This window comes from Molossus molossus, unplaced genomic scaffold, assembly GCF_014108415.1.
Source record: "Molossus molossus isolate mMolMol1 unplaced genomic scaffold, mMolMol1.p scaffold_m16_p_33, whole genome shotgun sequence".
NCBI classification, from domain to species: Eukaryota; Metazoa; Chordata; class Mammalia; order Chiroptera; family Molossidae; genus Molossus; species Molossus molossus.
In genome coordinates this window covers 1,248,686-1,276,602 of record NW_023425370.1, presented here as the reverse complement: position 1 = coordinate 1,276,602, position 27,917 = coordinate 1,248,686, and the positions used below count along the sequence as shown (strand labels likewise).

At 60.4% G+C, this 27,917-nt stretch overlaps 1 protein-coding gene across 1 annotated transcript; it reads right to left on the bottom strand.

Moving 5' to 3' along the window:
• Positions 1–5,946: 5,946 nt before the first annotated feature.
• Positions 5,947–25,121, bottom strand: LOC118643263 (maestro heat-like repeat family member 5). The gene is made up of 22 exons (XM_036281224.1): positions 25,046–25,121; positions 24,416–24,591; positions 24,201–24,323; positions 24,031–24,107; positions 23,115–23,244; positions 18,664–18,759; positions 17,957–18,061; positions 15,226–15,361; positions 15,002–15,096; positions 13,632–13,781; positions 12,947–13,101; positions 11,881–12,025; positions 11,402–11,586; positions 10,914–11,051; positions 10,673–10,784; positions 10,297–10,440; positions 9,674–9,850; positions 8,397–8,552; positions 7,703–7,825; positions 6,346–6,448; positions 6,126–6,200; positions 5,947–6,047 (listed from the first exon to the last, which is right to left on the bottom strand). Exons 1-22 carry the CDS (start codon positions 25,119–25,121, stop codon positions 5,947–5,949), a joined length of 2,778 nt encoding a protein of 925 aa, XP_036137117.1.
• Between the last annotated feature and the right edge of the window lie 2,796 nt (positions 25,122–27,917).

The window sequence follows — 27,917 nt, the reverse complement described above, 5'->3', positions numbered from 1 at the left end:
TTTCTTTTCTTCAATAAAAAGGATTAAAAACCTGTGTCCCCTCTGTGTGGCCTTTTTTCTGGGCAGCACCCAGGCTGGCTGGGCTGGGCTGGGCTCCACTGACCAGCCTTGGTCCCTCTAACGACCGAGAGGGCTGGGCCCACCAGAAGCCTGGTGGGCACCTTGGCTTCACCCTGCCCTGTGCCCTGCTTGGGTGCCAGGAGCCTCCCATCTCTCTGGGCCGTGGCCTCCAGGCAGTGGTCACATGGCTCCAGGCAGCTGCTAGTCTCCCAGGGGGCTGTGAGGAACCTGATGGGGAACCGAGGATGCGGGGCCCCCCCACCCCTCCCCTCCCCGACTTTGAGACTCACGGAGGCAGGCGCTTGACCTCCCTGGGCTGAGCCAGGCAGGAGGGATAATCTGACCCAGGGAAGGGGCAGTGGCAGACATGGGGAGAGGGAGGGAGCCTGGGGGCCCTGGGGTGCCCCCTCCCAGCTGGCCTTGGGGGCCCACCATCTCCTCCAGAACCCCTGCCCTCCTCTGCATCACCCGTCCACCCACCCCTCCCCTCGGTCCTGGAGCAGGGCGGGCAGGCTGGGCTTGGACCACATCCCCAGGACACCATCCCTGAGGCAGGCTTGGTGGTCCCCGCTGTTTAAGGAGCAGGTGGGAGACAAATGTGAGCACACCCACAGCTGCCTCCCTCCACCTGGGTGCAGGGTACACACCAGGCCCCCTTCCTGCCCCGCCCATCCTGTGCTGCGTCCCACCTCAGCTGCCTGTGACCCTGCCCAGTTGCGGAGCGAGAGCAGCCCCTGAGCAGAAAGAAACTCGTGCTGGTCCCGCCTCTTCTCCGTGCTTCCAGCAGGGGGCAGCCTGAGCCTCCGCAGGGAGCCCAGCTGAGGAGCTGGGAGGCTGGGAGGGAAAGTTGGCCAGGCCTCCCCCAGAGCTCCAGGCTGCCTGACACCCCTGTGGTCCCCAGAGGCAGTGGACAAAGGCCCCAGCCCAAAGAGGGGTGTGCAGATGGGCCATTTGGAGGCCCACCGTGTCGTCCAGAGTGAAAAGAATGAAGCCGAGCTGAAGGGGGTGCCTGGCACGGGGTTCCCAGGGAGACCGGCCCGTCACTCGTCACTCCCTGTTCCCCGTTCAGCTTGTGGGACTCTCGCAGGCGTGGACCCGTTTGTGACCCTTCCACAGAGTTTTCACCAGCAGGTGGAGCTGGGATAGGGTGGGCACAGTCTCCTTTGTACATGACCGTGGGTGATCACAAGTGACCTACAAGGATGCAGAGGGACCAGTGACTGCATGGCTGGCTGGGAGGGGCTGAGTGACCACAAGTAACCCTGTGTGAGAGGACAACAGAGTGCGGGGAGTGTGGCCTGCAGCTGCCGGAAGGAGCCTGCCGCAGCAGGAGGCGCACAAGGACCACTGCTTCCCGAGGGCACGGCCCAGGCACCACTCTGAACAAGGTCGTTGGTGAGACGTGGCAGCAAGCCCTGACCCAGCTGAGGCTGTTCACTGCAGCGCTTGTGACACGTGCACATTTCGTGTGGCCCTCCGGGAGGTTCCATCTCACACATGCGTGTTCTAGCTCTCGTGCCTGGGGTCCCAGTGAGGGCTGCGGCCTGTGCGGCCTTCTCACCCTCCAGCCCTCAGACAAGTGGGAGGGCGCCCAGGAACAGGAGGGCCAGGGGGAGCAAGTCCTGGTGGGCAGCGCGCAGCTCTGGGCCGGCGTCTGGGGCTGGCTTCTGCAGGACTGCCAGGGCAGGGTCTTGCCAGCTCCCTGACTCTCCTGTCCTGCTCACACCCAACTCTACATGCAACGGAAAAACTGAAAACAAAAAAACCAACACAAACAAGATGGACCCAAGACACACTCTGCACGCAAGGGGAATGATTCTGACTGTGAGCCACTGCGTCAGGGCCCAGAGTGTGGCCAGGGCCAGGGCTCAGAGCGTGGCCAGGGCCAGGGCTCAGAGCGTGGCCAGGGCCAGGGCTCAGAGCGTGGCCAGGGCCAGGGCTCAGAGCGTGGCCAGGGCCAGGGCTCAGAGCGTGGCCAGGGCCAGGGCTCAGAGTGTGACCAGGGCCAGCGTCAGCCTGTGACCAGACTCCAGTTTCTCCTTGACCCGAAAAGGCTGTGTCCTTCCAGAACAGCCCACACCCTGTCCTGCCTGGGCCCCATGCTCACAGCGGTTCAGTGCTCCATGACCACCCAGCACAGGGACTAGTTACAGAAACTGCTGTCTGCCCCTGGCTCTCAGTGCAGGGAGCCTGCCAGCAATGTTCCTACAAGATTCATCAGCACCCTTAGCCCTGCCCGGGTCTGCCCTCCATCACCTTCCTGCGATGAGCGGAGTTCTGAGCAGTGCTTTGGCCCAGAGGATGGGAGGTGCTCAGCTGGACAAGGCCGTCAAAGAAACCCAGACTCAGGGTGGCGGAGTGATGCTGCCAGTGTCCCGCAGGGAGTGAGTCTGAACCAGCCCCCCTGGCTCCAATTCCTGGACCCTGCCCTCTGTGGGTAGGTTACCCAAGGGCAGCTATGGCATCCACATCTGCCATTCCCTCCACCAGAAACCACTCCTTTCCAGAGCTGGCCAGGCCACCAGTGATGGTGATAGCCACCAGAGCGCTTCCTAGACCTTGTGTTCCCTTCATTGTCTTGACATCTTTGTACAAGTCACAGATTGCCATCCTTCTTGACTTGTGACCAATGAAGCTAAAACCATCTCCTCTGCCACCTTCATCTGCCATCAGCGGCAGCATCATGCCCTAGTGGGAGGTGTGGGGCTGCAGAGGGTGGTGTTCACCTGCTGGGCACAGAGATGTGCCACCAAAGGTGGTGGTGATGGTTTTGTGGATGGAGTTGGAGCTGAAGCTGCAGACCTTGGTGGTGACTGGTGGTGGTGATGGTGGTGGTGATGGTGATCATGGTGATGATGTGATGGTGGTAGTGGTGATGGTGGTAGTGGTGTGATGGTGCTAGTGGTGGTGGTGGTGATGATGATGGTCATGATGGTGGTGGTGATCGTGGTGATGATGTGATGGTGGTGGTGGTGTGATGATGGTGCTAGTGGTGATCATGGTCATGGTGGTGGTGGTGGTGGTGATAGTGGTGGTGGTGATGGGCAGTGATTTTGGTGCTGCTGATGCCCACATTGGCAGCCATCATGATCTACATTGCTGATGGTGGTGCTTGTGTGTTAAAAATAAGGATGTCACCAGGTCACCCTGTCCCTCACTCCCACAGACTAGGAGCATCTGGAGGGTGGATGATGACTCGATGGATGGGAGGAAAGTGCATGGGGATGATGACTAGAGTCTCTGAGTCACCGGAGGGGGGGGGGGCTGACAGGGCCATGCCTTTCATCAGCACCCACAGTCCTGAGACCTGGAGGCAGCTCCTCCTCATCTGCCTTCCACCTGCTCGTCATCAACGCAATAGTGCCAGGAGGCAAGGGAGGCCCAAGAAGCCTGGGGTCCCGCCTGGAGTGGCCCTGCCGCTAGGCAGGTGGAGGCTCTTTCTGGAAGGGCCTTCGCACCATCCTGCCCCCACCTCCTGGCCCCGCCCAGAAGCAAACACAGCTGCTGTCAGGAAGTCCCTCCTCTAGTCTCACCTCCTGCTGCAGTGTGAGAGGCTGTTCTCAGTTCCCTGGGCTCCACCTTCCATCCCAAGGACCACTGTCCTAGCGCCACCACCCAAGGGGCACCCCCAACCTCTGCTGGCTCCTCCCACCTTCATTCAACATGATGGCCGGATCCTCCCGACTCCCACCTCCCCCGGCCCTGCTTCCCACAGGAGCTTGTTCCCAGAGACGAGCACATCCACAGTATGCTTTGTGCTCCAGGACTTGTTCCAGAACCTTCCATTGCTGGGAGTGCCCTTCCCAGCCGGGCTCCACCCAGCTCCAGCTCACTGTGACCTCCTGCTGAAACCAGGGGTGTGCCTGGGGCTCAGAGGCCTGGAGGGCTATCACCTCCCTGTGGCTTCCTGAGTGTCCTGCCACCGAGGGCTTCCCCTGATGTCCCTTCTAAAAAGCCCAGACACTGCCACCCACCCCTCTTCAGCCATCCCTCTGCCCTGAGAGGTGACAAGCAGCCCTTTCGGACAGATGTGAAGTCTGGGGCCCTGGTGGCATCTTGGATGGAGGCATGATTCGGAGGAGGCCCTGCCTGGAGCTGCCCACAGACCTGGAGCTCACAGGTCAGAGGCAGGGGGCACACAGCCCCCACAGCCCCCAACTAAACTCCCACTTATACTCCCTGCCAGTAGTCCAGGGCTTGGAGCCGCTACACAGAGGGGGTCCCTGGGGCCCCTCCCTGCAGATCCGTGGGTGGTGGTAGGGGTATTTCTGGCCCCTGCAGGACCCGGGGTATAGTGTTGCCCGTGTGTCCCTGTCCCCGGCCGGGTCTGCTCAGTGGCCACAGAGGCCCAAGGGTGGGTGAGTCCCTGGCATAAGGCAAACTGACTGCGGCCTCTGGACCCTGCTTTTTCGCAGCACGACTGACTGGCTAGAGCAGGGGTCCTTGGCCTCTCTCAAGCCCCTCCCCGGGCCTCAGTTTCCTGGGGGAGCAGGGCCGGGTGACCGCAATCCCTCTGGGGCCAGCAGTCTGTGTCTCTGCATTCCTCCAGGCGTGGGGAGCAGCAGGCTCCCCGAGTATTTTTTCAGGTCCTAAAAATAACCGGGGGGGGGGGGGGGCCTGCCAGCAGCGGCGGACGCGCGGTCCCTGCCCCGCCGGCGGAAGGCTCCATATAAGGCAGAGCCGCAGGCGGAGCCACGCCCACTCGCTGGCGTCAGCGCCCAGCTGTGCGTCTGCAGCGCCCCCTCTTCCTCGGGGGCTGCGTGCGAGGCCCGGGCTGGGCGGGGGCGGTGTCCCGGTCGCTGGACGCGGCTGTACCCGGAGCCCGCCTGGGGACAGCCGTCCTGAACCAGCGCCGAGGGTCCCGAACCCACAGCTGACACCCAGGGTTACCCGAGTAGAAACTTACATTAACAAGTGGCATCTTAGGATGAATTCAGACCCCTCCCCGATGGTGCAGGCAGGGCCTCCCCTGGACGGTAGTGTGGGCTCCTGCAGGCCCTCTCCTGGCACCCCCGGCACCCCAAGCCAGTGAGCAGGGACCCCAACTGGGGGTGGAGCCAGCCGCAGGGTGAGGGCGGATCCAGCCATGCGGGAAGGAGGAGGAGGTGTTGCTGGGCTCAGTATGGCTCTCTGGGAACACCATCTGGACCCCACCCAGGAAGGGGGTCGGGAGGCAGCACCCCCATCGGCTCCCTCCTCTCCATCACTGGGACTTCTTTGGAAAGCAGATGGTGGGTGGCGGAGGCCTAGAAGTAGGGGTTCTGCGACAGCGCGGCGGCCTGTGGCCTCCCGGCCCCTGTGCTGGTCATCCTGCACAGGCCCTGACCACCCCTGCCCTCCTAGGCCCTTCCCAGGCTCAGAGCCCTCGATCGATCGATCGATCGTAGAGGGGAAATGAGATGAGACATCAGCCCCCAGCAGAGGCCGGCGAGGGCAGATCCCCCAGGGTCTCAGGGCCGCACTCCTTATGTGAACGCGATCTGGGGGGGACAGGCATGGGCCGGGCGGCATTTCGAAAGCACCGCTCAGGCTGGGGGAGGGAAGGGCCAAGGAGGGGAGGCTGGGGGCCTGGACCAGGGCAGGCACTCGGGGGGTTCTGGACGCTAGGCAGGAGCAGTCACGGGCTCTGGTCAGGCCAGGGTGGGTGGGGAGGCCCCCAGGAACGAGCCCTAAAGCTCGGGCCCCGCGCCACTGGGCGAGTGTTTGGCTCGAGCTGGAGGACGGAGACACCCGAAGGGTTAGTCTGGGTCAGGAGGGGAGGCCTCCCGGGCTTCCCGTGGGGGGGACAGGCAGGCGCAGGGCAGGGAGAGCCCAGGGAGGCAGGGGAACTCTGTCGCATTTAATAGAGAATCACGGACCCGACGCGGCCCGGCCCGCGGAGCCGGCTCACTGGACCGAGTATTGGTACAGCTCCGTGACGTCGTCCAGGAAGCTCCTGTAGAACCGGCGGCAGGCGGAGTCCTGCTCCTGCCTGAGCACCTCGAACTCTGCAGCAGAGACGGGGCTGAGTGCAGGGCCGCTGCAGCCCAGCAGGGGGGGCACAGGCACCCCGCTGCCGCGCTCACGTTTCCTGAAGAACTTCACGTCGCCCTTCTTCAAGTAGAAGCAGAGGTTGGTGAAGTAGTCCTGCAGGATGCCCCCTGCACGGGAGGAAGGGGGGGGAGGCGACAGGAGACTGAGCCTGGCTGATGGAACCCACGGTCCACCCTGCGGGCCGCCCACCGGGCAGCGCGTGGAGCCTGACGGGCCCGTGGGTGGGAGCAAGGCCGCTGGGCTGGCCCCTACCGATGAACTTCATGGCCGTCAGCTTCAGGTTCTTGTGGGGGCTCCTCAGGTAGACAGAGGCCTGCATGAGAAACTGGTGACACCTGCCGAAGTTGCTCTCCACCTGGGGATGGGAGACGAGGTCGGTGGCCAGCCTGGAGGCCCGTGGCTCCTGACCTCTGGCACCTGGCTCTGCCACCCGGCAGTTCCCAGGCCTGAGAGGAGGAAAGCCATGACCCAGGTCTGCGTCCAGGGCCCAGAAGCTGGGTCCCTGGCAGGGGTGAGGCAGGGAGGGCTCTGCAGGGCTGGGTCCTTTCTTCTGCCCCGTCTTGGGTGGGAGCCTGGGTCAAGGGATCCAGGGCCTTCCTTGTCATCACCACACACACACACACATGTACACACACACACACTGCCCCAAATGTCTTCCAGGAAGTTGCCTCTGCCCCTGCCCCGCACGCCTGCTTCCCATTCTACCCTCAGCTTCAGCAACAGGTCCAGGGCCCGCCAGAGCCCCCAGCATGCAGGGAGGTCACTGGGCTGGGCAGCATGCAGGGTGTGGGCCCAGCTGTCTGCACCAGGAGCAGGACGACAAGGCTGGCCTGGCTCCTCCTGCTGGGAGTGTGCCCTGAGCACAGGAGGGCGCAGGGTGCCTGCCAGCTGTCATTTCTAAGAGGGGAGAGCTGGTCCAGAACAGGACAGCCTCAGGGCCAGGACAAGGCCACACTAAGGAGGGGACAGGGGTCAGAGGGGTGGGCTGAAGCAAGCTTTCCTGTGGCCACGTCCTCCGAGCCTTTTCAGGGTTACAAACCAGTTTGTTTTACTGTCCAAGCTTGTTTGGATTGGCTTGTCTGCCACTTGCAATTGCAAGAATCCTGAGTCCCCCGCCTCAGCCTCCAAGCCAGCTGCCCCCCACGCTCCCCAGAGAGGCCCTCGGGCCCACTGCCGGGTTTATGCGCAGCCAGGCTCATCCAGGGAGGAGCACTAACTCGCCATCCATGCCCAGCGCCCAGCCCACAATGGCTGTCCTCACTCTGGAAGCTCCCTGGCCAGCTGACCCTCGGAGCTACCTCTCTGCCCAAGCCGAGCAGGGCTCCCTGGTCCAGGTGCGCATTGCGGGTGGTCTCCCACCTGGCCTACCTGGGAGGCCAAGCCCACTGCTAAGAGCACATCCTCCCTAGAGGCACAGAGCAGGCACTCGGTCAACACCCGCAGGGCCCAGGCCCATGTCACTGAGGGCTCCTGCATCACCCCATCCCCATCTGGGTGTCCCTCATGAGCTCTGGGGGTGAGCCGATACCCAGAGGACCCTGACAGCACACGGCCTGTCTCCACCTCCCTGGCACCCCTGCCCCTCCTCTGGGAGGGCGTGGCCTCTTACCATGCACATAAAAATATCATTTTCAGCACCCAGGCCTTGGCCCCACGCCAACTTGCTGAACAGCTGCTTCCGGAACTCCCACTTGAGCAAGATGGCGCAGCGCAGGAAGGTGAGCTTGGTCTTCTGCAGGTGCCCAGAGAGCCTGGTCACCGCCCGCCCCCTCGCACCTGCCCTCCTGGGAAGGCTTCCCTCAGGAGAGCACCTGGACAAGGTGTCCCAGCGGGTCAGAGGTGCCTCGCAAACGCATGGCCTAGGAAGCCTGGGGGCCCGTGAGGTGGCTGGCAGCAACGGGGCCGCCCATAAACCTTTGCGGGAATTAAATGCAGCGCCTCTCCCTGGGCAAGTGTCCTGCAGCACATGGTGTGCGTCCAGCCCCCAATGCCAGGCTCCCAAGGCTAATTTTACACGTGTGTGGGGGCCACAGGCTGCTGGATGGGGTGGAGGAGAACCTGGAGGCGGGTGGAGCCGAGGAAACCGGCCCCCTAGATGGGTCCTCTCTCGCTCTCCATCTGCACATTTGCCCGTAGCACTGGCCTGGCCCTCCCTGTCCGGCCTCTCCAGGATGGTGGCCTCGCCCTGCTCTCCACTTACTGAGGCTGAGTCCTCCCGAGCTGTCCTCCCCTGCCCATTACCCAGGTCACCCCTGCACTGCCTGAAGGATGCTGTCCAGCCAGAGGCTCAGCTGGCCACTCACCATGACCACTTCGGGGCAGGAGTCAGCCAGGTGGAGGAGCAGCGGCACCAGGGACTGGAAGGCGTGGCTCTTGAGCCCCTGCTGGAACTTCCTGCCACCGCTGTGGATGACGTCTCCGTACAGGGAGATGGCTCCTCCACGCACGTCTTCCTGCTCCTGCGAGACACAGACGCCTCCCCTCAGCAGAGCAGCAAGCTAGAGCCCTCAACCCCAACACAGCCGCACCTGCGCTGGCCACACGCCCTGCCAGCCGCCGCCCCATCAATCCCCTTCCTTTCCAGCCCCGGGACTTGCGGTGGCCGGTACCTGCCCTCACATCCACCCCCGTTCAGTTCAGGGCCAGCAGACTTCACCCCTCTGCCCTGCTGACCCTGCTGTCCAGGTCGCACCCCAGCGCCCGGCAGCACAGCCTGTCACACTAGCCGCTGCCTTCCCTCCCGGTTGTCCCTGCCCCCTCGCCACCCCGGCCAGTGGCTGCAGCCTTCTCCAGGATTGGTCCCTTCTCCTTCTCCTTGGCTTCTCTGCTCTGATTTCTCCGGGGGCCTCAGGCTGACAGCAGCCTCACCTCCACTCAGGCCAGGATGGGGTGAGAGCACAGACCCTGGTCTGTCACTTTCCAGCCCTGTGACCCTGGGCAAGTGTGTGACTCAGTTTCACCTTTTGTGAAAAGGGGTCAACAACTGCCTATGTCCTTGGGTTGCAGTGAAGGCTGGATGCGGCTGTGTGCTACCACCCCGGCCCCACCTCCTCAGCCCTGGGGACCCCTTCATGAAGGGCAGCTCCACCTCTCCTCACCTCCAGGAACCTCAGCATCCGCCTCCCACCTGCCACCCCACTGGGGCTCCGCTTCCCACAGAGAGCCAGCAGCCCCGAGCCCCGCCTGCCTGCCCGCCTGCCCTGGTTTAACCCTCTCCACCCTGACCTCCCTCATTCAATTGGAGCCCCTGAGATCATTTACCCAGCCCCTGACTTGCCACCACCCCACCCGTTTTCTGCATGGCCGCCCAAGGGTCCTTCTAAAGACAACCTGCCGCCCTGCCCTCTCGCCGACACCAGCCACCCCCAGAACCCATGTCCTCTGGGTAAGGAGCGCACATGGCTTGGGAACGGCTTGCAAGGGCCCAGAGCCCTCGCGGAACCTTCCTTCCCGGGGACCAGGTTCCCACCGGGCTCGTCCACCAGGCACTTCACCCACACTCCCGGGGGGAGGGGCAGCAGCTTTGGCTGCCCTGATTGGCGGGCCGGGCGAGCTGCTGCGCAGGCGCGCGGGCGCTCACGTCCTCGAAGAGCGGCAGCAGGAGCTGGGCGATCTTGAGGCTGACGGCGCCGATGCCGTTGTGGCCCAGGCAGTGCAGGATGTCGCCCACGATCTCCATCAGGCCCACGAGGCTCTTGGGCTCGGGCTTCTGGAAGCTGTCCAGGAGCCCGGCCAGCCTGTTCCGGAGCAGGACCACCTGCAGGAGACAGCCGCCCGAGGTCCACCGGCACCGCCTCCGGCCCACCTGCTGCCGCCCCGTCACGGTCCCCAGCGGACCTCAGCCCCAGCCCCCGGCCCGCAGCATGAGGCACAGACATGTACTGGGAGGCCCGAGGGCGCGAGGAGCGAGGACGCCCCATCCGGCGAAGCCCGCGTCTTCCATGTCCTGGGTGGAGCATGACCCACGGCAGGGATGCCGGCAGGTAAGGGATTCCTACCTGGAAAGGGGGCCAGATCGGTGGCCTCAGAGCTCCCTCCAGCTCGGACCTTCCGGGATCCCCAGGCCTGTCCAGTGCAGCAGGGGCCTCCGGACACTTCGACTCTCTCCTGCCCCATCCACCCTTCCAGCCCGCCTGCGTGGAGGCTCGTTTCGATGCCCCTCCTCCCAGACTCGTCCGGCGTGGGCGTGGCCTCCCCTCGCACCTTCTGAGGCTCCATCAGGATGCTGCCGAGCCCCATCAGGCTCATGGCCCGCACCATCTGGTTGGAGTTGCTCAGGCCCAGGCTCAGGATGCTGTGTATGGCTTTCCGAGACATGTACTGGGTGACCTCTTGACTGTTGAGAAACTGAGTAGGTGGGTACAGTGAGCCCCCGGGTGAGCACAGCTGCCAGGGAAAACCCGCCTACAGCAGGCGCAGCAGGAGGTAGCGGGGTGAGATGTCGGAAGACCTTTCAGACAGCACAGGTCTGACGTGGAGGGCACAGACTGGATGCCTTTACAGTGGAGGGCAGCAATGGAAGTCCCGTTGTTTGACCTTCCTCCTCAGGGCCAGAGGGGGAGGGGAAGAAGGGGCTGACCTCTGTGATGATGAGGATGGCCACGATGTTCTCTCGTTCCTCAGAGCTCTTCAGGGCGATGATTGCCTGCCCCAGGGTGGCCTTGATCTCACAGTCATAGTGCACCATGGCCCTGTCGGTGGGGGAAGCCAGCCCAGGGGCCCTGAGGGCTCACTGAGTCTGAAGTGCAGGGTTCCAATGTGGGGTGTAGGAGGGCAGGGGTGTAGTCTGGGGCCAGGCCCCTCCCAGGCTTGGTGCGTACCTGGCCAAGAGAGTCACCCCCTCTGTGTAGGTTTCCAGGTGCTCAAAGAGCTCCCAGCCCCTCTGCAACTTGAGGTAGGCGAACACCTCCCAGTAGTTGGTGGTCCAGAAGAGACCCTTCAGGGCCTCCAGGCATGTGCTAGGGGCAAGTGGGGTGTTGGAGGTGAGGCAGGCAAGGAGCTCAGGTCTCCACCCAGAGCGGGAGGTGGCGCCAGCTTCCCCAGCCTACCGTCTCCCGTCTGGGCCTGGCTGTCACCTTCTGAGCTCCCCCTTCAGGATCCTGACTCCTGACCACTGTGGACTGCTCTGCCCCTGCTCCCCTCCCTGGACGGCAAGCCCTGGGTGGTGCCAGCGCTCACTCCTTTCCAGGTCCCCAGCACTTGGCCCAGGGCTGGGTGCCTACCAGGGTTCTGTGGATGTGTGGGAGGAGCCAGGCATCAAGGAGGGCTGGAGTGCTGGGAAGGGGCTGGGCGCAGTCACATGTCTCACCTGCAGGGGCCCAGGCGCTTCATGTCCAGGACGTCCTCCTGGGAGTCTGCCGCGTCCTTGACCATGCCCAGCTCAAACAGGTAGTACAGCTGCGTGAGCAGGCCCAGAAGGATCCCCGCAAAGGCCCAGCGCACTATGGCCTTGTACTCTTTGATGTAGAGGAGTTCGTAAATAGTGTCCAGGGCCTGCAGGGGTGACAGAGCAGGGCCCTGGCAGGGCACCACCCTTGGTCCCCTCACGGGGCCTGGCACCAGTGAGCAGAGGATCTAGGGGCAGCAGCCACAGGGCTGTCCTGTCACGAGGCCCCACTGCCTGTGGCTGGCTGGGCCGGGAGAGTCCCAGTGGCTCTGGCCCCACCCCGGGACTTACATCAAGAGCCTTGGCTACTCATGGTGAGACCCTCAGCCAGGGACCCTGGCATCGCACAGGGCCCTTGGATGACCCGGTGGGTGCAGGGGCGGCAGGTATGGGCTGCTCACCAGCACTGACACAAGCTCCACCTGCTCCGACAGCCTGATGAGCAGCTGGGGCGGCCGCAGCTTCAGCTTCACATACAGCAGGGTGATGACCTTGCGGGCCAGCTGGTTGTTGCTGGCCAGGGCCTTCCACAGGGGTACCACCTGCCTGGAGAGGCAGGGAGTCCGGTCCCCCCAGCCAGCTGCTGCACTGGGCAGAGGGGCTGGCGGGACATGGCCCCAGGAAAGCAGGATGTTAAAGGGCACCGTGAGCCCCTCCGTCTGGGGCTCTAAGAGGCTGTGTTCTGTTGACCAGCTGGGCCGGACCCCTGAGCGCAGGCTGGCTTCCCCTGACGAGGGCCTCGCTCCCGCTCTCACTGCCTTGCCGTGCGACCCCAAGTAAATCCGTCCTTCCCAGACTCTCCGCACTCAGAAAGTGGGCCTTACCCCAGCAGGGCTCACCCCTTGGGCTGCCTCAGAGGTGCCCACAGGTCTGCAAACCTGAGAACACCCCGTGACCCCAGGACAGGCCATGCTCCCTGAGATGTATCCAGAGGCACCGTGGTTCCCGCGCCTCTGAAACTGAACAGTGTCCACACACTACTCGGTCTGGTCAGGGTGCGTGTGACTCAGCAGGGCCAGCCGGCCAACACCGCCCTTCTAACGTGTTGCATGTTGTTGCTGGTCCTGGGTCTGCAGTCCATAGGCTGCAGCTCAGAAACACCCATACGGGTGGCTGGGACTGTGAGTGCCTGGGGCCTGGGGCAGTTGGCTGGAGATGATTGGAGGCCAGTTTGTGTCTTCATGTCCCCCAGTTGACCTCTGGACCCTCTGCAGGTTGATGTCTGGGGCTCCCTGAGTCTGAGGGACACTTCCACACTGCTTGGGCCTCCCCCACAACCCCCGTGGCCCTAGACACTTTCGAGGACCTCTGGTTGTGAAGTCTAGGAAGGGGGCACACTAGGCTGAAGTCGGTGCACACTCCGTCTTTCCAGGAGCAGAGTCTGTCCAGGCAGTGGCCATGGACTGGGAGGCGGACCATGAATGATGGCCAGGTGTTCACCTCGGGGTCATGCATTAGGTGACCTACCTCTCTGAGGGGTGGCACAGGGACAGCATCACCTCAACTGTCTCCTGGGTGTGCTGGGTCCCCAACACTGTTACCGCCTTCATCACGGTCTGCAGGATGTCCTTGAAGATGATGCAGGGTATCTCCCGGAACAGGCCCTGCAGGATCTCAGCCATCTGCTCAGGGAGGGGTGGTGGGAGAGGGCCTCAGAGCAGCCCTCCAGCTGGGGCCGGGGTCTGCCTCCTCCACACGGGCACCGGCCCGCCCCGTGTGACCCCTGCAGCGCGCACAGGGCCCAGTGAGGACGGCGGGTCGGAGCAGCTCGCGTCTCCCTGGCAGACCCTGGGAAACTAGTGTCCTTGTGGGCCTGGGACTAGACTGGCCAAGCCAGGCCGACAGTTAGATCCTGAGTGGAGCCGATTCTCTCTGTCCTGCTGGGTCCAGCCAGACAGGAGGGTGAAGAAGGGACCCTGGGGCGTCCCTGAGGCTCAGCCCCACTGGCAGGTAGGGCTGTCCACAGCCAGTGGCCAGGAGCCGCACCCACCACCTCCCGGGCTTGGGAGCCCCCATGGAGAGGTGAGGTGTGCTCGGACATGCAAGGGCAGCCCTGGGCGCCTGGCCACCCTGCTCTCCTGCAGCCCATGCCTTCCTGTGCAGGGAGGCACAGGGCACCTGCCGGAGTGGAAGGCCTTGGCGCCCGGCCCACCTGCTCCGCCTTGACACTGCCGTCCTCAAAGACCATCAGGAGGAGGTGAGAAGCCAGGTCGCAGCACACGTGGTTGGGGCTGCAGAGCCCATGCAGGAGGGTGAGGATGAGCATCGTGTGCTGGGCCACAGTCAGGTTCTCATCCAGGGCCTGCGCCGAAGGGCCTGGGCTGAGCGGCGAAGGCAGGCTCCCTGCTCAGCAGCCATCCAGGCTCGCCTGCGTGGGGCTTGGAGGGGGGGCCGGGAGGCGCTGCTCCAGCCCAGAGGCTGAAGGAACACCAGGTGCACAGCTTCACAGGGACCCCTGCCCCTGACAGGCGTTGGTGCCCGCCCAGCTGGCCTCAGCAGGCCACGGGCCACCGCCCGGGACTACAAGTGTAGCTGCTGAGGCTCTCGGTCCCCTTCTCTGGAGAACTGCTCTAGGGGTGACGGGAGCAAGCAGCTTTGCCCAGGCCCGGCACCCCGCCCCCCTGCAGACCACAGCCAGCGGCTGACTTGGGGCACCAAAGCCCAGCCTGGCCTCCAGGTGGGACCCGTCCCTGGTGGGTGCACCCGTGCTCTCCCCGTGGTCAGGCTCAGCCCACGCCTGCTCCGCTCCACCCCAGCTTGCTTCCCTCGCTCCCTCCTCCTGAGAACAGCCTTGTCCTGGGTCAGCTGCACTGAAACTCCTGCCCAGGCTGCTTCTAGGGGACCCTCCTGAGACAGCAGGTTTGTGAACCCAGGCCCCTGGGAAGGACTCCCGGGGACGTCCATCTGCTCTGGGGGGTCACTTCCTATCGCAGCCTGTCCTGAGAGTGCACTGGATGTCAGTCTCAGGGACCCTCACTTGGAAAATGGGGAAACTGAGGTACAGATAGGTTGCCTGACCTATCCAGGCCACCCAGCCAGTTAGGCACAGAGCTTGGACTCAGGGCCAAATCCTCAACTCCCGGTCCAGTGTGAGGGGCCGAGCTCGAGAGGAGCACGCGTGGGCACAGTGGACGGGGGGGAGGGACCTGCTGTTCTGCGCGCCTGGGACGGGAGTGCTGAGATCAGGGCAAACTGAGGCCGGTCTGCACCTAGTGAGGCGCACAGAGGGAGCCAGAGGGGAGGTTCTGGAGGTGTAGTGAGACCTCCGAATCTGCAGTTCCAGGGGACCCAGTCACACCTCCATGTTGGGGGTGGGGCAAGGGCAGGAGCATAAGGGGAGAGACCCCGGGAAGAGCATCAGGCTCTGGCTCTGCCTGACTTGGTCCCTCGCACAGGTTGTGTGAGGTCCCCACTGGCGGGCAGGTAGGTGGACCAGCTAGATGCCATACGCGTGGGCAGTTACGGAGCTTTATGGGAGCACCCAGCCAGCTCCCCCCCACCCCCAGCTCTTACAGGCCCCACCTGCACCAAATGGTAGAACTTCATCTCCGATTCTCTGAGGGTCCTTGCTTCAGAATTCTTCATTTTATTTAGATACGTGAACTCTTTCAGGCTCCCTGTGGTGGGAGGGTCAGTCAGGAGGCCTGCGCAGCCTGGGAGTGGCACCCTCCACTCCAGACCCCCAGCGAGGCCCTGAGGGCACCGGCCTCTGCCAGCCTCTGCCACCCCCCCTACTCCTAGCCCACCTTTCTGCCGGAGTAGGAGCTGGAGGAGGAGGCAGACACACTGGCAGGAGTGGTTCTTGGTGGCCTCGTCCTTGTCTCGCCATAGCAGCATCAGCAGGCCCACCTGGTGACCCAGCATGGAGGGCGTGGCGTCCTCCTGGGGAGGGTGGGCAGTGAGCAGAGCCAAGCCTAGCTTCTTGGCAGCATTTCCACGGTGCCCCCCAGCTTTTCAATGCTCTCAATCCACTCCTGTGCTCAGTGTCTTGTGGGCAAGGCACCGGCTCTTGTTCCAGCTCTAGGAAAGCCCTTCTTTCTGGTTCACTGATGTTCTTGGAGATATGGGTTTATCTTTTTCATCAAATTGAACATTTTCAGCCATTATATCTTTTTTTTTTTTTTTTTTATCCTCACCCGAGGATACTTTTCCATTCTTTGTACAGATAGAGTGGGAGGGAGAGAGAGAGAGAAACATCGACGTGAAGGGACACATCAAGTGACTGCCACCCGCACGACCAACCAGGGCCGGGGACAAACCGCAACCGAAGTACGCGCCCTTAGCGGGAACCGAACCCGGGTCTCTCCGGACCGCAGGCCGACGCTCTAACCGCTGAGCCAAACCGGCCAGGGCTCAGCCATTATATCTTGAACTGTTTCTGTCCTCATCCTCTCACCTCTGCTTGTGGGGCTCTGGTTGTACTTCACAGTGTTCCGTAAGACACAGGGACTTCCTTTCCCTCTGTATGCTTCAGTTTTAAGAGGTTCAATCGTCCCATCTCCAAGTCCACTGATACTTTCTTCTGCAGCGTTTAATCTTCAGTGAAACCAGTGCAGTGAAGTTTTCATTTCAGACTGTATTTTGTAATTTTTAGAACTTCCATTTGGCTCTTTTTTTTTTTTATCCTCACCCAAGGATATTTTTCCTTTTTTTTTTTTAGTTGTTGTTGTTCAGATAGAGTGAGAAGGAGAGAGAGAGAGAGAGAGAGAGAGAGAGAGAGAGAGAGAAACATCGACATGAAAGGGACACATCAAGTGGCCGCCACCCACACCACCAACCAGGGCCAGGTACAAACTGCAACCGAGGCAGGTGCCCTTAGTGGGAACCAAACCCAGGTCTCTCTGGACCGCAGGCCTACATTCTAACCACTGAGGCAAACTGGCCAGGTCCCATTTGGCTCTTTTTTATAGTTACCTTTTATATATTGATACTTTGTGTCTGTTCTTTGATTGTGTTCATGTTTTCCTTTACATTCTTTAACATAGTTATGATAGCTGTCTTAAAGCTTTGTCTCCTTGTTCCATCATCATTCTCATTTCTGGGTCTACTTCTGTTGACTACTTTTCTTCTCCTCACGGGTGACCAGTACTGCTGCTTCACCGCACCAAATACTTTTTCATTATATGCTGGACACTATGAGTATTCTGTTGAATATTGTTGACAAACAGTTAATTGATCCTTTGGAGGCTTGGGTTTAAGTTTTTTGTTAGGGCATACTGAGAGTATTTTTCATGGATTTTTTTCCCTTTCTTTTTGATTAAATACTGGGAGTGGAAGTACATGGTGCCAGGATCAGCAGGGGTCACCTTGCTGAGAACTGGGGAAAGGTGTCCCAGGTGGCCTTCCGGTCTGCACTCACACCAGCAGTGCGTGACCTCCTTGCGGCTCTGCATCCCTGCCCACCTGTGGTGTGCTCAGTCCTTTTTCTGTTAGCCTCCCAGCAGTAAGCAGTGATGTCCCGTTGTGGCCTTAATTTGCATGACAGATTATGTTGAGCACATCCATTTCACGTGCTTTTCTGTTTGGCTTTTGCCTGTTTTAAAACTGGGTTGTTGATCTTTTGATTGCATTGTAGAAAATCATCCTTCTGGACACATGTCTTTTGTTAGACAGATGCACTGCAGACACTGTCTCCGGTCTGCGTCGACTCCCGATGGCCTTGGCAACGCGCTGGGACGGATGAAGTCCATGCTGTCCATATTTTATGTGCATTTGTTGCCTTCTGCATTCTGTCTGGGAAATCTTTGCCTACCCCAAATTACAATTGTACAGAGATTTGCTTTCTTCTAGACACTTCCTGGTCTTCACTGTTACGGGTGGCTCTGTGCTGCATCTTGAATGGTTCAGGTTTGTGGTGGGAGGCGGGGCAGTTCTGTTCTTTCGCCTCTGCTGATTTCAGCACTTCTGTGGAGAGTGCTGTCCTTCTCCCTCAGGGCCTTTGCTGCCTCGGCTGAGAAGCTATCGCTTGAACAGTAGGGACCTAGTTTCTGACCCTGTCTTCTTTCCAGTCAGTCTGTCTGTCTGTACTCCAACACCACACGGTCTCGGCTCCAAGAGCTTCCCGCTAAGTCCTGAGGTGTGGCGGTAGCAATCCTTCGCTCGTTCCTTTCCCGAGATGGCTTAGGTGGCTCTGGGTCATCTGAACACGAGATGCTCACCTCTGGGCCTCAACTGAATGCTTTTCTCCTGGCTAGCCACCCTCCTTTCCTCCCTAAAGTCTTGTTCACAGGCCACGTCACCATGAAGCTCTCCCCAGACCACCCTATCTGAGTTGTGACCTTTCCCCCAGGACTGGGGGCTCCCCGGGCGTGGCTTCTGTCTTGTCTCCAGCACTGTGCCTAGCAGTCTAGATGCTCAGTAGACACTGACTGCGGCTGGGAGGCGAGCCCCACGCTCCCTTTCTCCCCGCCTGCCTGGCGCCCCTCCCCCCGGTGCTGGGCGCCCCCCCCCCCCCCGGTGCTGGGCTGTCGGGCTCACCGTGAGCCCCATGTAGTCCACCATGCACTTCAGAAGCAAGAAGATGGACTGCACCGCGCGCTGGCGCTCGTGGCTCTGGTCCGACTTCAGCCAGGGCTCTGTGTGCTGGGATGGAGGGAGGAGAGCCTGAGGGACCGCACGGCCCCACTGACCACCTCGCCGCCCAGCGCACATTTGGCCTGGGCAGGCTGCTCTGGCTGGGAGATGGGAGGGGTGCTGTATCTGGTCCTGAGCCAGCAGACAGCTCACCTTTTCCTGCCCTGCCTGTCAGCTCAGCACTCTTGGGTGAGGCTGGTCTGGGGCCACGTGACAGCCCCCAGAATGCTCAGGGAGCTGTGGAGACTAGCAGTGTCTGGCAGAACCCTGGGCTTGCTTCAGTGGCCTTGGGGCTCTGACAGCTGTGGGGCGGATGGAGAGGGAAGCAGGGTGTTGGAGGAGAGAGCAGCTCCAGGCTGTGCGGGAGCCTGCAGACCGTTTCTGAGACTGTTTCTGCCCCTGCAGACACTGGAAGGTGAGGTCAGTGGACCACCCCTCTCCTCGCAGGGTCCTTGGCTCTTCTGAAACTCCCAGCAGAGCCTCTTGGAGAGGTGACAGTCCCAGGACACTGGGTCGGGATGTAGGACAAGCCTGCCAACCTGACACCCACCCTGAGGGGGGCCTGCAGAGTCCAAGGCCGGAGTTCTGCATCCCGCACTGCCCCCCCTCACCTGCAGCAGGAAGCAGACCTCGTCCATGCTCTTGTTCTCAGAAATGAAGGTCTGGAGAAGCAGGTTGAGTGCCTCCGTGGACTTCTGGTACAGCACCTACGGGGGCAGGCGGCCACCTGGTGTCACATGCCAGAGGGTAGCCTGCCAGTCCCGCTGTGGCCAACACCTCATTCATTTCTTACAAGGTGCCCGGGGATCCGTCCCAAGTGAGGGCTTGGCCACTCCTCCCTGCAGGGTGCTGAATGGCTAGTGAGAACGTCCACCCCAGGCCCAGCCCTGGTAGGGGAGCACAGGCTTCCCAGACATGTATCCCTCCTACCACTTCGGTGTCCCACAGGTCTCTTCTGCTGCTCATGTCCTTAAACACTTCTGTCTCTCAAGGGTTAGTTCTGTTCCTTCTCACCCTCTTGGTTCTCCCCGGGGACATGTTTTGGCAGAGACCCCCAGATATTCAGAACTCTGGCCCAAAGCCACGCACAGACCTGCTGCCCCATACTCACCATGATGGTGGATGGCAGACTAGCACAGCACTTGGCGCTAGGAGTCACTCAGTGGTTATTGAATAAATAAATATGTTAATTGTATGGTGCTGCAGATTGTGGGGATGACTGTGGCATGCACTCAATAAATGCTGGTCCGGTGAATGAATCTTGTTCTCTGCATAACAGCCCTATAACCTGCCCCCTCGGCTGTCTAAGTTCAGAGAAGATTATATATGCCATAAATGCTAATGAGAACAGTGAATACAATTGTCACCCTTTTAGTGATAATTCATTAGCCACAAATCTACTCTCTCCTTCAGTGGATATTCATTGAGCACATATGATACACCTCGCCTGTGGGGAGGGGTACAGTAGGAAACAGGCCTCGATCCTGACCATGAGAAGCTCCCAGTCTCATTGGAGAGAGGCAAGAAGAGCACATTGTAAAAATCTAAGAGTAAAAGTAAAGGTCTAAACAACTTTGAGATTGTGTGTTGCTACTTAAGTGCCCTGGAAAAGGAGAGTCATCAGAGAGATGGTGGAGAGCCACTTTTCTCTGATCCAAGGGTGACTGAGGGCTCGTCACAGACACACAGATCCTGCCCTCTCCTCCCACCCCCTTTCATTCTCCAATTTGTTAAATTGCTGCTGGAAGCCAAGGCAGCTGGAGTTCACAGGACAGAGACCTGGAGAGGAGAGAGATGCATGGAGAGGACTCTAGGAACCTACAGAGGGGTCCCCTCGAGTCTTCAGCTGAGTTCTGCTCGGTGTGTGGGTGCGGAGGAGCCTCTCAAAGCCAGAGAAACTGCAACCGAGAGGACTGGAGAGGAACAACCCCAGACCTTGAATGCTGGGACTAGTTCCTGTTCACACCAGCCCTTGTAGGAAACCTCATAATTCATGAGCATGAGGTACTCAGAAGGGGGCATACTGAGCTCTAGCATTAATGCTGCTCTGGTGCCCCTAACAACATTTTAAAGCAAGATCTGGAAAGGATCTGGTGCCCCTAACAACGTTTTAAAGCAAGATCTGGAAAGGATCAGAGTATTTACAAGTAACTTAACCATGTACCATAATGAAATCCGGGAATAATTATAGGAATACAGAAACACCCGAACCCAACACATTCTCATGTACAATGCACCCGAACCCAACACACTCTCATGTACAATGCTTGACGTCTGTTCAAATGAGATGCAAAGAAACAGGAAAAGAATGGCCCATAATGAAAGAGCAATACCAATCAATCTAAACCCATAAATGATACAAAGAATAAGCTGATAGACAAGTCAATTCTGCCATTCATCTCTTTGTGAAGTTGAAGATATAGCAAAAAAATTATCCAATATGAAATGCAGAATGAAAAAAATAAACGGAACATTGGTGATCAGTGGAACAACTTCAGCCTAAAATACGTGTATTAGGGTATCCAAGAAGCAGGTGGAGGGTAACAAAAAAATATGTGAAGAAATAATGGGCAAAATTTTTCCAAATGATGAAAAGTCTAAACACACACAGTTCCAAGAAGTTTAACAATGGCCTAGCACAAGAAGTGAAGAAAATTACGCCAAGGCATATCATAATTGACTTGCTTAGAAAATGTTAAAAAAAAAAAAAGAAAAAGAGAAAGAAAAGAAAGACCTGTTATATTTACATAGAAAAGCAAAGATAAGAAATATAGCAGATATTTGCATGAAACTATGTGAGTGAGAAGACAGTGGGTCCCAAGTTTAAAATACTAAAACAAACCAAAAAAAAAAAAGAATCTTTCAACCTACAATTCTATATCCAGTGAAACTACCTTTCATAAACAAAAGCTAAAGACCTTTTTGGACATCCGAAAGCCAAGTGCTAGAATGATATGAACTATTACCAAACATCCTCTAGGCGAAGGACATTGATGCAGCATGGGAACGTGAGCTGACATGAAGGAACAAGAGCTCCAGGAATGGCCGCTTATTGGTGAATATGGGACCCTTTTTTTGTTATTTTGTAAATCTCATTAAAAGATAACTGGCTCTGCCCTGCCAGTGTGGCTCAGCGGATTGGGCGTCATCCCGTGGACTGCGAGATCCTGGTTCAATTCCTGGTCAGGGCACATGTCTGGGTTGTGGGCTTGATCCCCAGTGGTGGCGGCAGCACCTGGGATGCACTATGACAGGCAAGGACGTCTACTGTGAGCCCTAAAACAACTAGTAAAATAGCAAAGAGCTCTGTCTAGTCCAGAAAAGCAGATACAATGGAACCATAAAGAAGTTCAGTTCATTGAAAAGAAGGCAAAAAAGAGGAACAAAGAGTTGATGGGACAACTAGGAAGCAAACTGAGGTGGTGGAGGGAGGCCGTGCATGTTAGCACTGGCCAGGAGACAGCTGGGCCAGATACGTCAGTATCAGACAGGCAGACGTCAGAGCAAAGAGCGGTACCAGCAGTAAAGACGGTCATTTCATGGTGGTGCTGGGGTCCGTTCATCAGGACATAGGATCCTGAGCATTGATGAGCCAACTCACAGTCAGAGTAGAGGAAGCAGCAGCCGGTGGAGCTGCGGCGGACAGGGACCATCCATGGCTACAGGAATGTGCCCGCCCTCTCGTCACTGAGGGAGAGCGGGCAGAGTGGGGAGCGTCTGGGCCATTCGAACAGCACCGCCAGGCAGCTTTACCTGACCCACGTGCGTGAGCAGCCGGGGCCAGGCGAGTGCAGAGGGTGTGCGCCAGCACAGCCCTGCCCTGGGCCAACACACTGGAGAAGATTCATGCTGCCCCAAGTATTTCCTCTCACAAGAATGGAATTAGATCAGAAAGCACCTCTAAATAACCCAGAGAGCAAAGGAAACATCAAGACTGGGTGAAATGGAACATATCAAAACTGATCGTCTCTGCAGACGTGGCGAAAGCACTGGATAGAATCTGACACCCAGCCTGATCGACACTCTAAACACACGAGTAACCGCAGGGACTTTCTCAGCCCAAAAAGAGCATCCGCAGGCCCACGACGGACCGCTGCCAGCAGCCACGTGAGGGTCAGGGCGGGACGCGGGATGGGCGTCTGCTGTCCCCTCGCAGTCGCTGTGCCTAGGTCCAGCAGGCGCAGGAGGGCAGAAAGGCATCCAGCCTGGCAAGGAGGGAGGGAACTCCTTTGGTCACGGAAGGCACCTATCAAGTCTACAGAATCTACAAAAACTACAGAAAGCTAAGTAAGTTCAGCAAGGTCGCCAGAAGGTACAAGATCAATATACCAAAATCAGTTGTACTCATATACTCCAGCAGTGGACGATGGGAACTACAATTTTAAATATCATTGGCAATATCATTAAAAATGTGAAATTCAGCCCTGGCCGGTTTGGCTCAGCGGTTAGAGCGTCGGCCCGCAGACCAGAGTTCTGGGTTTGATTCCGGTCAAGGTCACATACCTTGGTTGCAGTTTGGTCCTGGCCCTGGTTGGGGTCGTGCAGGAGGCAACCAGTCAATGTGTCTCTCTCACATTGATCTCCACCCCCCCCCCAACTCTATCTGAATCAATCAAAAATATCCTCTGGTATGGATTTTTTTGTTTAAAAAACAAATTTATAGAAAAGCATCTGACAAAAGATGGGCAGAGCGTGTACCCCGACAACTGAGGCAGAGGGAGCTGACGCTGGGAGGATGAGAGCTCACAGATCACGCCCCAAACAGTATCACAGTGTCAGTCACCCCCAAATCCATGTACACTACACAATCCCAGTGGAAGTCCGAGCGTGCTGAGGGGTAGACGCTGACCAGCTGATCCTACAAGTCACGTGAACACGCGAAGGCCCTAGGACAGTGACACGGTTTGGAACAGGGCGATCAGAGTTGGGGAGTTGGGGTTAAGAGCTCTGGCCTCTGCTCCCCTCACTCGCATACGTGGCACGGGCTTGACAGATTGCTCAGCATCCAGAACCCACCACCCAGAAAGACAGGATGGCCCCAGGGACAGGGCGTCACCATGACGTCTGGGGCCGACTCTAGTGAAGGTGAGCATCTCTTCATTGTCTCCATGGGTGGGAGCTGGTACAGGCTCTGGAAGCAGGTCTGCAGGATCCTGGACTTGACCATGGGCTTGAGGCTGGGCCTCAGGCTGCTGGGAGAGACGCAGAGAAGACCTTGGACTTCGCACAGCCCAGCACCCGGGGTGGGAGGCCTGGCTGTGACCAGTCCCAGCAAGGAGAGGCCCGTGCCACTGGAACCTGGGCGGGGGTCTGGACTTTAAAAAGGCCTTAGGGCCCAGCTAGTGTGGCTTCGTGGACTGAGCATCGTCCCGTGGACTGAGAGGTCCCGGTTCAATTCCCAGTCAGGACACAGGCCTGGGTAGCGGGCTCGATCCCCAGGAGGGCGCATGCAGGAGGCAGCCGGTTGGTGTTTCTCACGTTGATGTTTCTGTCTCTCTCCTCCTCTCTCTCTCTAAAAAGTCAATAAAAATATATTTTTTAAAAAAGGCCTTAGGCTCTGGCTTGGGCTGGGCGTGGGGTGGGGAACACAGCCCCTTGGGGCCCGGAGAGGCTGTCCCAGCCCTTCCACTCACTCTCTCAGATTCTTCAATATTTGCTGGTGAGAAAATGTAGGGATGACTCTGGGGTCATGGTCAGTACTGAGTGAGAGTGTGTCCAGTCTGTGGGAAGGGCCAGGCCTCAGCCTGCAGCTCGGGCTCAGTCTGTGCCAATGTCAACAACCTCTCATGGACAAGAAACAGAGTAAGTCTGTCCCTGCGGAATGTAGCCCCGCCTTCAGCTTGCCCAGCACCATTGTGGTCCCTGGTGCCAGCCCCCCCACTCTGGCCCTTCTACCCCCTCATCCCCTCACACACAGACCCTCGCCCCGCACTCGAAGGACCTGGCCTGGCTTTGCTCCTGGGACCGGGGGGAGTTACCTGAGCCCTGCAATGACCGAGATGACCTTGGGCCGGAAGAGGGTGGCCAGGCAGTTGGGCTCCTCCTGAAGGGTGCACTGGGGGCAGCGTGGGAGCAGGTGTTGGAGGCGGCCCTGCCCACTCAGCCTCCTGGTCCCCCTGCTGGGCGGCAGGGCCCTGGGCTCGCTCACCAGCAGACCTTGGATCAGCTCTGGAATCTGAGTGAACTTGTAGCTCTGGGTGCTGCTCTCCCACCTGAGCACCTTCGTGAGCATGGCAGCCGCCGAAAGGAAGCTCCTGTTCAGGGCCGTGTCCTGTCCGCGCAGAGGGACAGACGGCAGTCAGGGAGCCGGCGGGGTACACGACAGCCCGCCACGGCCCAGAGCGCACCCGCGGGGCGGCTCACGTGGCTGCTGCGGGAGTAGTAGTACACCATCCTGGAGATGATGTTGTCCACCCAGGGCAGGATCTGGCCACCGGCGTGCAGGGCCATCTGCCCGTAGCAGAGCAGGGAGGTGCTGCTCACCCAGTTCCCGTGCGCGCTGGGGTCCGGATGCTGCGGGCAGGAGGGCGGGGCAGAGCCTGGACTCTTTGGGAGTCCAGGTCGTGGGCGCAGGCCCAGGTCGTGGTCCTAGGTCCCGTGCCAGCCCCTCCTTCGGGCAGCACCCTCCTCCGAGTGTCTACGGCTCCTTGGCTCCTCCAGCGAGGTGCCTGGGGTGGGCTGGCTGGCACACGAAGCCGCTCGGCCCATCCCAAGTGCACAGGTGGGGCGACGGCCCGGGCCCTCACACCGCTCAAGGGCGGACCTGAGCCTGGGTGGAGGCTGGCCCTAGGCCTGGGGTCCGGGGACGAGGCTCCCCTCTGCGTGGCCATGGCAAGGACAGAGAAGGCGTGAGTCCCACACTGCAGCCCCTCGGGGAGAGGTCCGGACCGGGATGACCCCTTTGTTGCCAGTGAGCAAACTGAGCCTCAGGCAGGCAAGTGAGACTCTCCAGGCCACCAGCCCTCCTGTCCCCACTCACCTCTCCTACCTGGCTGTCTGGAGGTGTGCAGGAGGACCTCAGGACCCTGGTGTGGCCCAGCTGCTCCATCATGGCCCACACCACCTCCATGTGGGAGGCGGCCGTGATGCCAATGGCCAGCGCGATGCCCTGCAGGCCAGGGGACCCTGTGAGCCAGTCCGAAGCATCAGTGCCCACGTGGCCCACTCTCTCCTGCCCACCCCTCCCAAGGGCCCTGCAAAGGCAGGCGGGGAGCCCACCCCGCCCTGAAGAGTATGCGCCCGGGGTCTGCCAGGCCAGGACGGAGCCGGGGCACTGCACCGACAGGTCCCTAGGTTACGGCAGGTCAGCGCCGGTCCTGGTGGACCCCATGATTATTGACAACGTGCAGGGTGCTGGAGGGCCGCCGAGTCGCATGAAGGGTGGGAGGACCCTGGGCCGAGAAGCAGAGAGGTCGGCGGCCCCCTGAGGGGCTGTGTGAGCCCTGGGGCCGGGCCCCGGGCGGCCGACCCACCGAGCGCTGGCTGGGTGACTGGAGGGACAGCTGGAGGAGCACAGCCAGGTGCTTCTTCACCAGGTCCGCGCTGGCGAACTCCCTGAGCGTCAGCCCGTAGAAGCGGAAGAGGAAGGTCTGGGGGAGAGGGCAGCTGTCGGCACCGGGAGGGCAGTGGTGACGGCCGTGCGGCTGGCGCCTGGCCCAGGCCCACTGTCTGCGAGGCTGGGGCGTGTGGGGAACCCTGCGTGGCTTCGTGCTGGTCCTGGGGCTCCAGCTTTGTGACCCCGAATCCAGGGCCTCAGTCTTCCCCCAAATCCCTCAGCCCCCAGGGCTGAGCCCCACCGGCTCTGTGGCCCCTGGGCACACCCGCGCCACCCCAGGGGCTGCCCGTGGCCTGGCCTGCACTTCCCACCCGCTCCCCTCGGGCGCACCCCAACCACACTTCATGTGGGCACAGGAGGCCAACTCAGAATCTTCTAGAACCCCCCTTTATTTTCTCCTCATGAAATGTGTACTCTGGGCAACACGCCTGGCTGGATGGAGCGTGTTTCCCAGTCGCTTGCTGAAGTCACCCTTGCGGGTCCCCGTGCTAGAGGGTGAGGCCCGTGAGGCCAGGCACTGCTGTCCTGGCCACCGCCCACTGCCACATCCCTGGGCCCGGCCAGCCAGTGGCCAGTGCTCAGGACACCTGTGCTGAGCGAGGAACAGGGCTGGCACCCCTGAGGCCACCGTGCCCGCTGGCTGGCCCATCTGATCAGGGCCGAGGTCCTGGAGCAGCCCCAGCAGAAGCAGAGCCTCCGCATGCCCATGGCACCCCTCATGCCTTTCTGACACTTTCCGGGCACATGGAGCTGCAGGTAATGTCAGTCCCTTGGGGAGGGGCAGGGGCTGAGTGGTCACAGCCTGCCCAGGCTCTCCAGCCCCAGGAGGCCCCTCCCAGGTACTGACCTTCTCCAGAGGCTGCTTGAGGCCCAGGTTCAAGGACCCCAGGAGCTCCTGGGTGCTGACATCTGGCACCTCCCCCGCCTTCGTGGTGCGCTGTGGGCAGACAGAGCACCATGCTCGAGCCCGTGGCTCCAGCAGGCCGGCGGGTCAGAGCCACAGGACAGACAGGGCCTGCAGGGCTCACTCTAGGTGTGAGTCTGGCCACGCTTACCTCTGCTTGAACCCGAGCACCCCCACCCCTATAACAGAGACTGCATCCCTTGACCTGGCTGGTGAGCCCATGATGCCTGGCCCCTCCGGCATCTTCCGAGAGCACTCCCACCCTTCCGTGCTGCGTCTCGCTGACCTCAGGGCCTTAGCACAGGCTGTGCCCACTGGCTGGACAGCTCTCCTTTTACGTGCCTGGGTCGGCTGTGGGCCAGGCTGAGCATGTGCTTGGGGATTGTCTCCCTCTGTAAGCACACGTGCTCTGCTGTGGCTTCTCCCCCTCGGTCCTGTCAGCCCGGACCCCCAGAGAATCTGAAGCAGGGATATGGAGGAGAGGGGCCAGCCTCTGCCCCACCCAGAGCTCCACCACCTTCCACTGGACAGGGCTGCAGCAACGCACGGTGGAGGGGGCATCGGGAGGAGCTGGGCTGGGTCCCCCACGCAGGTTGGACAGCAATCACAGGAGGGCCCTCACGGGTCCAGGCTTCTTGGGGTGCAGCGGTGGGCTGGACACCACCAGGTCCTCTAGAGCCCCTGAGGCCTCAGGGGTGGAGCAAGGTGTGTCCAGCTCCCTATGGCACTCAGGCCCACGCCTGGCGGATGGGCACCTGTAGTGGCGTCTTAGCACCAAACGGAGGGGTCTGTGTGGCCCACTGGCCCCTCCACACACATGCTGGAAGGTCAGGGGCCTTAGGGACAGCAGAGGCTGGTGGGAGCCCCTGGGACCCCTGGAGCAGCAGAGAGCAGTGGGGTGAGGACCCCCAGGGTCCCACCTGGTTCTGGTCCTGGATGCATTGGCGGATGGCCTCCAGCAACAGCCTCTTCTCAATGACTGACATGGCTGCGATTTTGCCAACAAGTGCTTTCTCCCAGGATGGGCTCTTAGTCGGGGGCTCACCCACGGTCCGCTGACCTGGGAAGTCTGCGGGGCACAAAAGCAGAGGGGCAGGGCCCGCCCCCTGCAGCCGCGCGGGAGGAGCGCAGAGGGGAGGCCCAGGCCGCCCAGCCCCTGTCCTGCCGCACCCCCAGTTCACAGCCGCCCAAGCCGCTTCCTGCACAGGTGTCTGCAGGGTGGAGGGACCAGGGAGTCTGCACGCACAGAGGGCGGGCGTGGCGCTGGCGCTGGGCCCAGTCGGGAGGCTCGGTGAGTGGCAGAGCAGTGTCCCGGGACAGCGTCCGGAACCGCCCGGGAGAATTCGGGCCAAGGACTTGCTCATCGTCTGCAACGAACTCAACCTGTTCCTACCCCACTCCCCACA

Bases quoted from the DNA above. Each gene is read 5' to 3' on its own strand.
- LOC118643263 (XM_036281224.1), bottom strand. From the start codon at position 25,121: ATGGAGGTGGTGTGGGCCATGATGGAGCAGCTGGGCCACACCAGGGTC. The intron at 12,026-12,946 runs GTAGGTCACCTA...CTGCCTCTCCAG, and splicing joins CTGTGCCACCCCTCAGAGAG to GCAGGTGGTACCCCTGTGGA. The intron at 11,052-11,401 runs GTGAGACATGTG...ACTTGCCCCTAG, and splicing joins AAGCGCCTGGGCCCCTGCAG to CACATGCCTGGAGGCCCTGA.